Raw genomic sequence first — 13,916 nt, forward strand, 5'->3', positions numbered from 1 at the left:
CTTCCAGCTAAGAAGGATCAATTTCCATTTGTAGGAAAAATCGTGGGAAAATGTATGAGTTGATAATTCAATACGTGGAGCAGTTCGAAAATAATTATACTTTTTCAATTTTACATTTCTATTGAAAATGGAGTTCATATCATTTAATAATTTACAAGATAACATCATGTAATTATAACCAAAAATGAAATATTCATATAAGGTCGTAAAATATCATCTCACAATCATGATATAAACATCAGCTGATAAAACGTTTTGAAAAATCTACAAAAAATGTACCGTATATAATCTTGAAATCCCACATGTATCATAATAAAAGACATTTTCATAATAACCATATAATTCGAACACATAATTGCATATACCTTAACAATAAACTTAATTTATAAATACTTTAAAAATATTTATATTTTTCCACTCACAGTACTATGTTCACAAAATCAACCCGATTGGTAAGCTGTTCTGATGTCAGTATCGTCGCCTGAAATACGATATAATTTTGAAATAAACAATTAATTATTTTAAATAATTTCAATAATTAAATAGGCGATATCCAAACTTAATCATTTCACGTTTGGACGATTTCTACAATCTCTTTAATCACTAAAACTAGTTTTTCTTTCACTTTACTCAATTTCATAGTTTATTATACTTAACCATTTTAATAAAATTGAATTTAGTCTAACAATCTAACAGCTATAAAATCAAACATAACTTAACAATAAGTAACTTTTTACTTACTTTTCAAAATTGAGAAATTCAAGCCTAATAGTGTAGACCACTTAATTCCTAACACGTTCGCAAAAATTTTCGATTTTTCTTCTTCTTCTTCTTCCCTTTTTTTTTTCTTTCTCTTTTCTCTTCTCTTTTTCTCTTTCTTTCCCCGTGCTCTCGGCTTCTCCCTGTATATATGTTTGAAATGGATTTGTTTTAAGTGTGAATTGGATTGATTATATCAATCCAATCACCGCTTGACCCTTTTTTTTTTTTTTTTTGGTCTTGGCTTTACAGTTTTGACTTTTCATTTTTTTTAAAAGGTATTACAAAATTCACCCCCTTAAAATAATTTCTTTCTCGAAATTCAATTAGCTAAAGGTCCAACACGTAAGGATATAGAACTCACATTTAACTTCTGCTACCCATAATGCCTCTTTTATTTAATGATTTCTCCAACAAACTTTTAGTACCAAAATTTAATCTTTCCCATCATAGTTTTAATAACTTCCTAAGAGCCAATATATGGTATTCTCATCATTTTTTCCCCAAAACCTCAGGAAAACTTTCGATTTTTCTTCTTCTTATTCTTCCCTTTTTTTTCTTTCTCTTTTCTCTTCTCTTTTTCTCTTTCTTTCCCCGTGCTCTCGGCTTCTCCTTGTATATATGTTTGAAATGGATTTGTTTTAAGTGTGAATTGGATTGATTATATCAATCCAATCACCGCTTGACCTTTTTTTTTTTTTTTTGGTCTTGGCTTTACAGTTTTGACTTTTCATTTTTTTTAAAAGGTATTACAAAATTCACCCCCTTCAAATAATTTCGTCCTCGAAATTCAATTAGCTAAAGGTCCAACACGTAAGGATATAGAACTCACATTTAACTTCTGCTACCCATAATGCCTCTTTTATTTAATGATTTCTCCAACAAACTTTTAGTACCAAAATTTAATATTTCCCATCATAGTTTTAATAACTTCCTAAGAGCCAATATATGGTATTCTCATCATTTGTTTTCCCAAAACCTCAAGAAAACTCAATTATTTCTCCAATTGGAAGTTGAAAACACTACTTTTCATGTTCTCCAAATCTTCACCTTACGTCCTAATTTAAACTATTCTCTAATCACATTCTTTTTCTATAACAATGGTTACATATTAAGATCGAACAACAATCTTTCACCCATTTCGTCATACGTCCTTGGAATATCTCAATATTAAATATAACCTCAATTATCGTCACTTGTGTCTAGTTTTTATATGTCAATTCCTTGAAAATAAATAATTATCCAAGTCTCCTTTAATTAACCAACCATATTTGATAGCCTCTCTTTTGAACTTGTCTTCATAGTGTCTAACATTCTATCAAAAGAAGATGCACAATGTAATTTAATCATATAACTTCTTACAACTAACCAAAGATAAATACTCCAATTCCACTGTGTAAATAACAATATTGTCTAAATATAATTTTATAAATCTATCCTATGAATTGACTATATCATTTAAAAAGAATCTTGTAACCTTTATCAATCTATCCACAATGATTTAAATATTATTTTGTCTTCATTTCGTATATTTGGAATCTCCATATAAAAATATTTGAGGGTAACTACCTCCATTCTAAATTGACGATATCTCAAAAATTCAATTGTTCACGATTTTCTAAAATTCTAGTTGTCCCCAATAAAACAATTGAGATAGCTCAATATGATGTTCTTTTCCTTTAATCCTATATCACCCAATAATAATATATACACAATTTCCATATCCACCATTTCTAATAAAATATACCTTAAACTCTGATAATTGGTAAGTATTGATATTTCTCTCAATGTGATGACATAATCCCAATATAACCTACTCCAATTCGCGTTTTACTCATGCCTCTTCAACAATCAATCATAAAATTCATAATTCATCATTTTACTTCCGAACAGTTCTAAACCTTAACATAATCCATTATCACAAATCAAATCCTCACCAACTTTTGATACAAGAGTAAATGTTTCCTCAAAATTTAATCTAATTGCAACACTTTTTTTATTTTATTTTATTTTAACATCCTTAAATTCACACAATTTTGGTGCTCTTTATTTCTATGAAGAAACTATTATAACAATTAATTCATGATAATTTTTTACTCTTATTCCATAAAAATGCCATCAGCCTATCACCAATGCATAAGCTTTCTTGTATATCGCACGGAAACCTTCAATTAAGATTATAACCTGAAGATATCGTTCCACAATTAAATAAAATTTAAATTGGATGATCGTCTTAGACATTAAGCTATCCACATATCATCCATATATTATATAACGTATAGATCTCCAAAAGAATGGAATACTTTATCCGCGAAATCCAAAAATACAATAAAAATAACTCAAAATTTACACCACTAAAACTTTATTAAATTCACCTTAACTTCAAATTTGGCTCATGGCTCCCAAATTGTATATATAATATAACATAATAATCCAACAAATGATCTTGGCAAAATCAATTAACTTAATAACCCAAATATATCATCTCATTATTTCGCTATAAAACAATTATAACATTCATTTACTTATTATTCATCATATCATGTAATGATCATGTAACCTTGGCATTTATCGTCATATCGCATAACCTAAAACATTTAATTATATCAATTTTCCTTAATACCACAAGATAATAACCTTCATATTTATCACATGAACATTTCACACATCAATATACTGCATGTTAATTTTCCAATCTCAATAAATTTCGATTATACCATTCTCTATATTTTTTTTTCCACATAATATACCTAAATGCACATATTCATTTAATTATATTTCTTAAGCAACAAATAATCCCGTAATCGGTAATCATAATAAAGTTCATCCATATTTTTCTCACATTCCTTGTAATCAAACCACTCATAAATAATCAAAATAATTGGAATTACCGTTAATTTCCTTGATGCTTAAAATACACAATAGCACATTGTCATCTATCAATCAACAAATCATCATTTGTCTTACACAATTTCTTATCATATAGTATAAATATACACCATTATAGTTTCTATTATCATCCCATATAAGTAGCCACAAATCACCACAAAATTTTGATAATGCCACCAATCATTTAGTTTCCCAAAATAATTAAAATTTCTCACCTGATTATCACCATGTACACATATAATATCGTTTTCATTGTTACTATAGTACAAGCTAGAACTAGGGATATCCCAAGTGTATATTAAAAACCACGAAAGTCTACACAAAGATTGGTACTTAAATGGTTGTACCCTATCACTTTGAATGCCTATACATAAACAACCTGTAAAATCATTAAAATCTATTCAACTCTTAATAGGTTAAATACACCACAATTTCAATCCAACAACTAATAACTCTTTCCACCCATCGGATCATTGCAACTATTATATTTACATAATAATCTTTTCTGGATCTGTTAAAAAAATATTTTTCTATCATTTTTGGTTCCATACATTCGAGCTAGAGAGCTTGTGATTTATGCGATCACGACATGTGAACATATCCACTGAACACGCATGAACCATAAAAATTTTCAAAATCATCCTCTGACACCACTTTGACACAATCCGTCTCGAATCACCCTAGTGGACCCGAAACATGACGTGTGCCGATGATAGATGCTGACTAGATGTCAAATCTATCACCAAGGCTAACTAAGAGTTATTTCAAAAGAATGCAATAAAATCAAATGCTTATGTAAAACATAATGCGATGGGCCTAAAATATTTAATTCGTGCTTCATCAATATGAGTTATAATATTCAACATGTCGTGTGGCTCTTATTCAGAAATCATTAGGCTCTTCCAACTAAGAATGATCAATTTCTACTTGTACGAAAAATTGTGAGAAAATGTATGAGTTGATAACTCAGTGAGTGGAGTAGTTCGAAAGAATTATACTTTTTCAATTTTACATTTCTATCGAAAATGGAGTTTATATCATTTAATAATTCACAAAATAACATCATGTAATTATAATCAAAAGTGAAATATTCATATAAGGTCGTAAAATATCATTTCACAATCATAATATAAATATCAGCTGATAACCATGCTATAATCTCATCACATCAAATGTGCTGAAAAATCCACCAAAAATGTACCCTATGACTGAAATATATAATCCGATCCTCGGGCTAAGAACTTTCGCCACGGGCCTTTGGCCCCTTCGTAAACGAAATTCGGTCTCGAAGACCTCTCATAATCAATTCTAGAACACGGTCAAGACTCCTCTGTGAACTATATGTACACGATCGAGACCAATGTTAGGTCAAGACCCTCCGTGTAGGATAGAATACGACCAATGCCCCTCTGTGAACTAAAAGAAGTATATAATCACGGATATTTTTCTAGTCGATCTCAAAATCATGTCTCATATTCCAATTCACAATGTACAGTATATAATCTTGAAATCCCACATATATCATAATAAAAGATATTTCCATAATAACCATGTAATTCGAACACATAATTGCATATACTTTAACAATAAACTTAATTTATAAATACTTTAAAAATATTTATATTTTTCCATGCACAGTACTATGTTCACAAAATCAACCCGATTGGTAAGCTGTTCTGATATCAGTATCGTCGCCTGAAATACGATATAATTTTGAAATAAACAATTAATTATTTTAAATAATTTCAATAATTAAATAGGCGATATCCAAACTTAATCATTTCACGTTTGGACGATTTCTACAGTCTCTTTAATCACTAAAACTAGTTTTTCTTTCACTTTACTCAATTTCATAGTTTATTATACTTAACCCCTTTAATAAAATTGAATTTAGTCTAACAATCTAACAACTATAAAATCAAATATAACTTAACAATAAGTAACTTTTTACTTACCTTTCAAAATTGAGAAATTTAAGTCTAATAGTGTAGACCACTTAATTCCTAACACGTTGACAAAAAATTTCTATTTTTTTTTCTTCTTCGTCTTCCCTCTTTTTTTTTTTTTTTTTTTTTTTTTTTTTTTTTTTTTTTTTTTTTTTCTCTTCCCTCTTTTTTTTTTTTTTGTTTCTCTTTTCTCTTCTCTTTTTCTCTTTCTTTCCCCGTGCTCTCGGCTTCTCTCTGTATATATGTTTGAAATGGATTTGTTTTAAGTGTGAATTGGATTGATTATATCAATCCAATCACCGCCTGGCTTTTTTTTTTTTTTTGTCTTGGCTTGATAGTTTTGACTTTTCATTTTTTATTTATTTATTTTTTTAAGGTATTACACACGCAGGCGATGAAGAACCAGAGAGAGAGAGAGAGAGGAAAAATTCTGGAACCAAGAAAATGAAAAGAATCTACCGTCCATTTCTCTCTCCAATAGTCATATTGGATTCAAAAATTAAATCCCAGCCATTCATTCAATTAGACAAATCTCAACCATTCAAAAGAAGCACAATCTTTGGCACAAGTAACCATCCATTTGGGTGCTGCCACGTAATGATCTCCTTACCCAAATGCAGCTGAGTCAAATGTCAAGAATGACACTAATTTGAAAGTGTTTTGAGAAACACACTCTTTCATTTCTTCACCTTGGTTCTCAATAACATTTGGCTCTTTGGTTGCGTAATTTGCACAAGGAACATTTAGTTCCTCGTCATCGTCCTTACCTGCAAAAGAAATTAAGCTGTGTCAATATGAAGCATAGTTAAACAGGACTTGAACTTATTAACAGATAAAACTTTTGTTCCCATATCTGAGGGATTTTTATCAGTATGAACTTTAACCAAATTAACTTCACCTGTAGAGATTTTATCTCTAATAAAATGATACTTCACCTCGATATGTTTCGACATTTCATGATAGACAGGGTTCTTATCAGTAATAGTACACTTTGACTGTCTGTCAAAATGGTGGGAGTATCATACAAGAAGTTCAATTCATTCAAGATTCCTTTTAACCATAAACATTCTTTTACAGCTTCAGTAATGGCAACATATTCAGCTTCGGTGCTAGATAATGTTACTATAGACCGTAGTTGAGACTTCCACGTTATGCAATTGTCTCCTAGTGTAAAAAAGTAAGCTGTGGTTGATTTTTTGTTATCTTTGTCACCAGTAAAGTCCGAATCCACATACCCTTTTAAGGTTAGTTTCTCAGTCCTTTTTTCATACACAAGGCCTAGATTTAAAGTACCCACTATGTATCTTAACAACCATTTTAAACCTGCCCAATGTGGTTTACCGAGGTTGGACATAAATCTACTTAAAAAACTAATTGCATAAGCCAAGTCAGGTCTTGTAGTTATCATAGAGAACATAATAGAACCTATGGCATTAGCATAAGGTATGTTCTCCATCTCTCTCCGTTCTTCCTTAGTTTTAGGAGAATGGACACTAGAAAGGTTCATGTGGGCTGCTAAAAGGGCACTGGTAGACTTGGATTCCTTCATTCCAAACTTGGTTACGACTTTATTTAGGTAGGCTTCCTGTGAAAAACCCAATTTATTTTCAGGCCTATCTCTTCTTATAACCATCCCTAGAATCTTCTTAGCACTCCCCAAATCTTTCATGTCAAACTTAGATTTTAAAAGATTTTTGATTGTAGTGATTTCAGAGTTACTTGAGCCACTTAGGAGCATGTCATCCACATACAACAGTAAGTACACCTCATGTCCCCTCTTAGAATTATTATAGTACAAACAAGCATCATAATCACTTTTTTTAAAACCTATTTTAAGTACATAAGAGTCAAAACGTTTGTACCATTGTCTTGGGCTTTGTTTGAGCCCATACAAGGATTTTTCCAGTTTACACACAAAATTAGCTGTGCCCTTCATCTCAAAGCCTTGAGGCTGATACATATATATATATCCTCTTCCAATTCCCCATGTAGGAAGGCAGTCTTAACATCAAGTTGTTCTAGTTCCCAATTATACTGAACAACTAAGGCAAAAATCAGTCTAATTGTTTTATATTTGATCACAGGTGAGAATATCTCATTGTAGTCAACCCCTCATTTTGTGTAAACCCCTTAGCTACTAATCTAGCTTTATACCTAGGAGGATCATTAGGATTATTCCATTCTTTGAGTTTGTAAATCCATTTACATTGCACTATCCTATGATTCTTAGGCTTATTAACCAACTTCCATGTTTTATTTTCCATTAGGGATTGCATCTCTTCTTCCATTGCCTTTTTCCACAAAACAGATTTTGGACCACTCACAGCTTCTTCAAAAAGGTTCAGTTTGTTTAATGGTTTCACCATACACCAAGGCAAAATCAGTTAGGTTTTGAGATTCATATCTTGGGTTAGGTCTTCTTTCCCTTCTTTCTCTATCCCTTCTAAGTTGGTAATCTTGGATTGAAGTGATTTCATTTGAGGGATCAGTATTTTTCAGCTTGAGGTTTATTTAATTCAATAGGTTCAGGTTTAGGTTCTTGTTTTGTGTTAAAGGGATTTCAATTTCACCTTCTTCAGGTTGGAGTAAATTAAATCTAGTTAACTTCACCTCAGTCTTAGCACTTTTTTCATTTCCAGGTTCTGCTGGTTTATCATTTTTCTGTTTTAGGCATGGCATTTCAGATTCATTGAAAACCACACCTTTGCTATTAATGATTTTTATGCTTGGTTTACCCAAAACCCATAACGTGTACCCTTTAACACCTTCAGGATAGCCTAATATCACACATTTGGTGGCTCTTGGCTCTAATTTTTCCTCAAACTGATGTGCATAAGCTACACATTCAAATACCCTTATGTGTGTCAGACTTGGTGGTCTTCCTGTCCAAAGTTCCTGTGGTGTTTTAAAATTCACAGAACTTGGTGGAGACCTATTAATCAAGTATGTAGCTGTACTAACTGCTTCTGCCCAAAAACCTTTGGCTAAACTTGAGCTAATAAGCATACACCTGACCTTATTCATGAGAGTCTTATTCATTCTCTCTGCTACCCCATTTTGTTGGGGTGTTAACTCGACTGTTCTATGCCTCATTATTCCCTTTTGTTTGCAATAGTTGTCAAATTCAAAGTTACAAAATTCAAGACCATTATCAGTCCTTAAAGTTTTTAACTTCTTGTCTAATTGATTCTCAACTATCTTAAGCCAGTATCTAAATTTCTGAAAAGTTTCAGATTTGTCCTTCAAGGGGTAGACCCAAACTTTTCTGGAATAATCATGCACTACAGACAAAAAATACTTATTTTCCCCAAACGTAGGATGTTTTTTAGGTCCCCACAGGTCTGCATGCACATAGTCCAATGGTCTATTAGTACTATAGGAATTTGTTTCAAAGCTTACCCTATGAGACTTACCCAACACATAAGTCTCACAGAAATTCAAAGGTTCAATGTCATCCTTACCAAGTAATTTTTGGTTACTTAGGTACTTTAAACCTTTATTACCAATATGACCCATCCTATTGTGCCACAACTCAGATTTATTCTCTGTAACATTCAGCAGACTGGGGTCAGGTGCAGACATGGTATTACCCTCAAGGTAGTACAAGCCATTTCTCCTAGGTCATTTCATGACAATTAATGACCTTTTAATAATTTTTAGGACCTTATTATCAGATTTAAAAATATACCCCTCATCCTTAAGAACCCCTAATGAGATTAGGTTTCTTTTAAGGTTGGGTACATATCTCACATTTCTTAATGTCCTAACAATACCATCATGCATTTTGATGGCAATATCACCAATCCCAACAACAGCCTGAGAGTTATTGTCTCCCATATAAACCTTCCTAGGTTCTATATCCTTATAATTATAGAACCATGATTTTATGGGACTCATGTGAAAGGTACAACCAGAGTCTAATATCCAGTCTTTATTGCTTTCATCACTAGTTACAGTCATTACATGTAGACTATCAAGTTCAGGTCCCACAGTTGCATTATTTAATTCCTCATTGTTTTGATCTTTTTGTTTCTTTTTCCAGTCAAAACAATCCCTTCTGAAGTGACTTATCTTACCACAATGGTAACATTTTTTATCACTCTTGTCTCAAGATTTTGATCTCCCTTTTGATTTCCCTCTTGATTTTTTATGATGAAATCCAATTTCCATCTTCTCTGGTCTTTCCCTAACAAGCATACTCTCATCTCTAGGGTTAGACCTATACTCTTTCCTTACCTCTAGTTCTCTAGCTCTTAAGGCATCTATCATTATAGCTTGGGTCAACTAATCCCTAGAGTACTTAATAGTATTCCTAATATCTTTATGTGATTCAAGCAATGCATTCAATAAAATCACAGCAAGGTCTTCATCATCAAAATTTTTATTATTGTGTGCCAAACTCTTAACAGTAATACTAAAGTAACTTAGGTTCTGTTCTAAGTCCTTTCCTGGGTCCATTCTGAAACTAAATAGTTTTTCCAAAAGATAGATTTTATTTGGTAACGTTTTAGTAAGAAACATATTGTCAAGAGCAGTCCATAAATCTCTAGCAATCTCAGACTCATCAATTTGTCTAATGATGTTATGAGATAAATGCAAAATTATCGAACTATATGCAATTTCGAATCTCTTCAATTTCATTTGGTTTTACTTTAAGTTCATCAGGAAATTTGTCTGGATCATCAAGGGCTTTTGCAACCCTCTATTGGACCAAAATGACCCTCATTTTCTGTTTCCATACTGGGTAGCACTCATGGACATAATGTGATCTTATGTACAGATCAAACTATTAATAGAAAAGGTTTTGAAAAGTTTTCCAATTTAAAGCACTTAACAAAATGCAGTAATTGAGGCAGATTAGTATGATTTTTGATCAAGAATTATATCAATGTCAATGAATGATCACAATGACAGTAATTATGTATCAAGAATTGCAAGCTGCAGTCTTAAGCAATTTCGAAACATAAAATATCATTAATCAGACCTATGTTCATGCAAGTCAGATATAACTTCCATACAAGAAAGCATTCATTTAGATACATATATCAAAAATCATGCGTCAATAGTTCAACAATTATAAAGATTTATGGAAATTTCTCACCGAACCACTGTTTGTGAAAAAACAATAAAAACGGAATAGTTCTGAGACCAAGAATGCAATCACCAGTGGCCAAGTGGTGATAAGTTCACCGTTGGTCATTGAAAAATCACAAAGCCAGATTATTAGTACCAAACAAAATTTCGACAGATTCTTTGAAAAAAATAATAATGGTAGATCAAAAAATATTTCGAAATCCCCAAATAATTTTTTTTCTTTCTTTCTTTCGACCCAAAGAAAAATTTAGTAAAAAAGCACGTCTAGAAGCCCTCTTGGCTCTAATACCAGTTTGTTGGAAAATTATGGATGATAAAGAACTGTAATCGAACACAATATACTAAAGTACTCAAATGATAAAACGAAAATAAGATAAAACAACGGAGATTGTTGGCCCAGTTCGGCCAAACGCGGCCTAATCTGGGGGGCTCAGGAACTGAACCCGTTCCACTATGAAAATCACCGTTCAAGAGAACCAAAATTACATCAAACCACTCAGAATACACAAGTGTCGATCATCGATCAAAGGATCTACGAAACCAAACACAAATCTTTCCACAACACTTAACCCTAACCAACGGTAAGCCAAATCGAAAACAGCAGAGGCTCAGAATCACGCCTCAATTTATTGTAGCATCATGATTTTATAAGGGCTAATCTAAAACTAGGATTTAATCTGAGAAATATATAACTAAAAAACCAAGAAAGGAAGTGAAGAAATCGCACACAGGCGATGAAGAACCAGAGAGAGGAAAAATTCTAGAACTAAGAAAATGAAAAGAATCTACCATCCCTTTCTCTCTCCAATAGTCATATTGGATTCAAAAATTAAATCCCAGCCATTTATTCAATTAGACAAATCTCAATCATCCAAAAGAAGCACAATCTTTGGCACAAGTAACCATCCATTTGGGAGGCTGCCCCGTAAGGACCTCCTTGACCCAAATGCAACTGAGTCAAATGTCAAGAATGGCACTAATTTGAAAGTGTTTTGAGAAACACACTCTTTTAGCTTTATTAAAATATACTATACCTTAAGATTAGCTTCTATTGATCAAGATTAGTTCTGAATTTTATTTGTCAAAAAGTATTGGCAGATGGAACATTCCCCTCTAATCATAAGACTCATAACTTGGTATTAGTCCAAGAGGCATTTGCATACATGGCCAATAATGTTATGTGGTATTGGCACCTCTAAGTTTATATTTAATAGACATACAATCAAGTTCTTGGTCGAAAATAAAGCCCGAAAATCATGAAATAGTAATATTCTGGCCTTTCTAGCTTTGAACAAAGAAATGTTGAACGAGTCCAGGCAACTCTTGCTAGAAATGGAAAATAAGTTAACATATCATCAGAAAAAGTACAAGGGAATCAGACATTCCACAAAGGATGCCAAAGAAAATAAATTGATAAGAAATATTGCTAAATCTTTAAAGCATTCTCCATATCGACTAAAATTTATTGACTAATGAACTTTTACTTGTCAGGAGTCAAAGATGTTAGTGACTAGGATAGATTTCACATCGACTTAATTTATTCCTTTATGAAAACTAGTTGTTACTTTTATCTTTCCTTGTATAGTGACTGGTGGCAATTTATATTATGGTCTACCTGTTAAAGTCGTTACCGTCGAACCATTGACACTTTCATTGTTGCTGTTGCATGATACAGGACCAGTCGACCTGAAAGACCTTACACTAAATAAACCAGTCTCCGGGTTCAACTAATATTTCAAGCTCATCATGCAGCATGGAGACCACTTCAGACATTGTTGGACTTTCTTCGGCCTGATGCTGGACACACAATAGGCCAACTTGGATGCATCGAGAAACTTTAGTCTCATTGCACGACCCTTCTAAAACTAGATCCATCAGTTCCAAAGCATGTCGCTCTTTCCACAATGTCCATGCCTGAAAAAGTTCAATATCATGTCCACGTCCAGCTTAAACATTCCCCAGGGGCAAGCACAGAAGTAAAAAAGAACTTACAGAGTAAACGTCATACTTACATGTTGGCCATGCAAGTTGGATATACTCTATGTTGGATATCCATGCACATTGGCCATAAAAATTGGAAAACCTGCACTTTGGGAGGAAAATTGGAAAAAATGTTTGTCTTAATAAAAAATTTATGCTCGCACTGAAAAAAATTTCTGGCTCCGCCCCTGATGGAAACCTCAGTTCTTTTGGCCACTTATAATCTCTATTGCCAAAACACCAAAACTGTACACATCTGACTTCATTGAGTAGTGGCCTTTTATCACATACTCCGGTGACATGTAAACCACTACAGCCATGACAAAGGAACCACTTAAAAGTAGAACTATATTTTTTTGATCAAAATTTTTCTGCAATTGAAATACAATATTTGTATGTGTTAGCTTTACTCACTATGTTCCGATCACTCTCCTAGTAGTTTCCTCTCTCTTGTTTTCGAAAATCCTTGCCAGACCAAAGTCAGATATTTTGGGGTTCATCTCATTATCTAGCAAAACATTACTTGCCTTCAGATCCCGGTGGCTTATCCTCAATACGGATTCATAATGAAGATAATTTAATCCCTTGGCAACTCCCTTAAGAATGACAAAGCTCTTTTCCCAAGGCAGTAATATCTTCCTGGCTTCATCTGCAAATGATATCACACCAAATCAACAAAAAATGATTTCCTTCAGTTGCATTGTATGAGGTAATGAAGAATCCGTAGAATGTAAGATGGTTGTACTAAATATAAATTGGTCAAGGCTCTTATTAGGCATGTACTCATAGACTAGCATTTTTTCTTCTCCTTGAATGCAGCATCCCAAAAGCTTAACTAGGTTTCGGTGCTGAAGTTGTGCAATCAATGGGACTTCATTCTTAAATTCTTGGAGCCCTTGATATGAATTCTGTGACATCCTCTTTACCGCAATGTTCTGTCCATCTAGTAATTGACCCTAATCAGCGTGATGTGGAACATTTTCGGTATCAGCATATCGGAAAAAAAACTTCTTTTCTTACAAATGATATTTACCTGATAAACAGGACCAAAACCTCCTTGTCCAATCTTATTGTCCGGGGAGAAATTATTGGTAGCTGCAGCAATTGCGTTTATATTAATCAATGCAACATCTTAATCATTCTCCTCACCTCCTGCAGGACCTATTTAAAGCATGTTTTCTAATTGAGCTGACCAAAGGAAATAAATTGGGGAAAAAAAAAAAAAAAAAAGAATTGATAATTTTAATG

General features: G+C 32.7%; 1 protein-coding gene across 1 annotated transcript; it reads right to left on the reverse strand.

Moving 5' to 3' along the window:
• Nucleotides 1–9,878: 9,878 nt before the first annotated feature.
• Nucleotides 9,879–13,585, reverse strand: LOC111392420 (G-type lectin S-receptor-like serine/threonine-protein kinase SD1-1). The gene is made up of 7 exons (XM_023017768.1): nucleotides 13,414–13,585; nucleotides 13,139–13,317; nucleotides 12,902–13,039; nucleotides 12,400–12,602; nucleotides 12,070–12,143; nucleotides 11,175–11,259; nucleotides 9,879–10,167 (listed from the first exon to the last, which is right to left on the reverse strand). The coding sequence occupies exons 1-7, from the start codon at nucleotides 13,583–13,585 to the stop codon at nucleotides 9,879–9,881; spliced, it is 1,140 nt and encodes a 379-aa protein (XP_022873536.1).
• Nucleotides 13,586–13,916: the final 331 nt, after the last annotated feature.

The sequence above is a fragment of the Olea europaea genome, unplaced genomic scaffold (genome assembly GCF_002742605.1).
Source record: "Olea europaea var. sylvestris unplaced genomic scaffold, O_europaea_v1 scaffold928, whole genome shotgun sequence".
NCBI classification, from domain to species: domain Eukaryota; kingdom Viridiplantae; phylum Streptophyta; class Magnoliopsida; order Lamiales; family Oleaceae; genus Olea; species Olea europaea.

Coding starts and splice junctions, on each gene's coding strand:
- LOC111392420 (XM_023017768.1), bottom strand. CDS start 13,585: ATGTCACAGAATTCATATCAAGGGCTCCAAGAATTTAAGAATGAAGTC. Junction 13,318..13,413: donor CCTTGACCAATTTATATTTA/GTACAACCATCT, acceptor TATCATTTGCAG/ATGAAGCCAGGAAGATATTA. Junction 12,603..12,901: donor TGTACAGTTTTGGTGTTTTG/GCAATAGAGATT, acceptor GAACTTTTTCAG/GCATGGACATTGTGGAAAGA.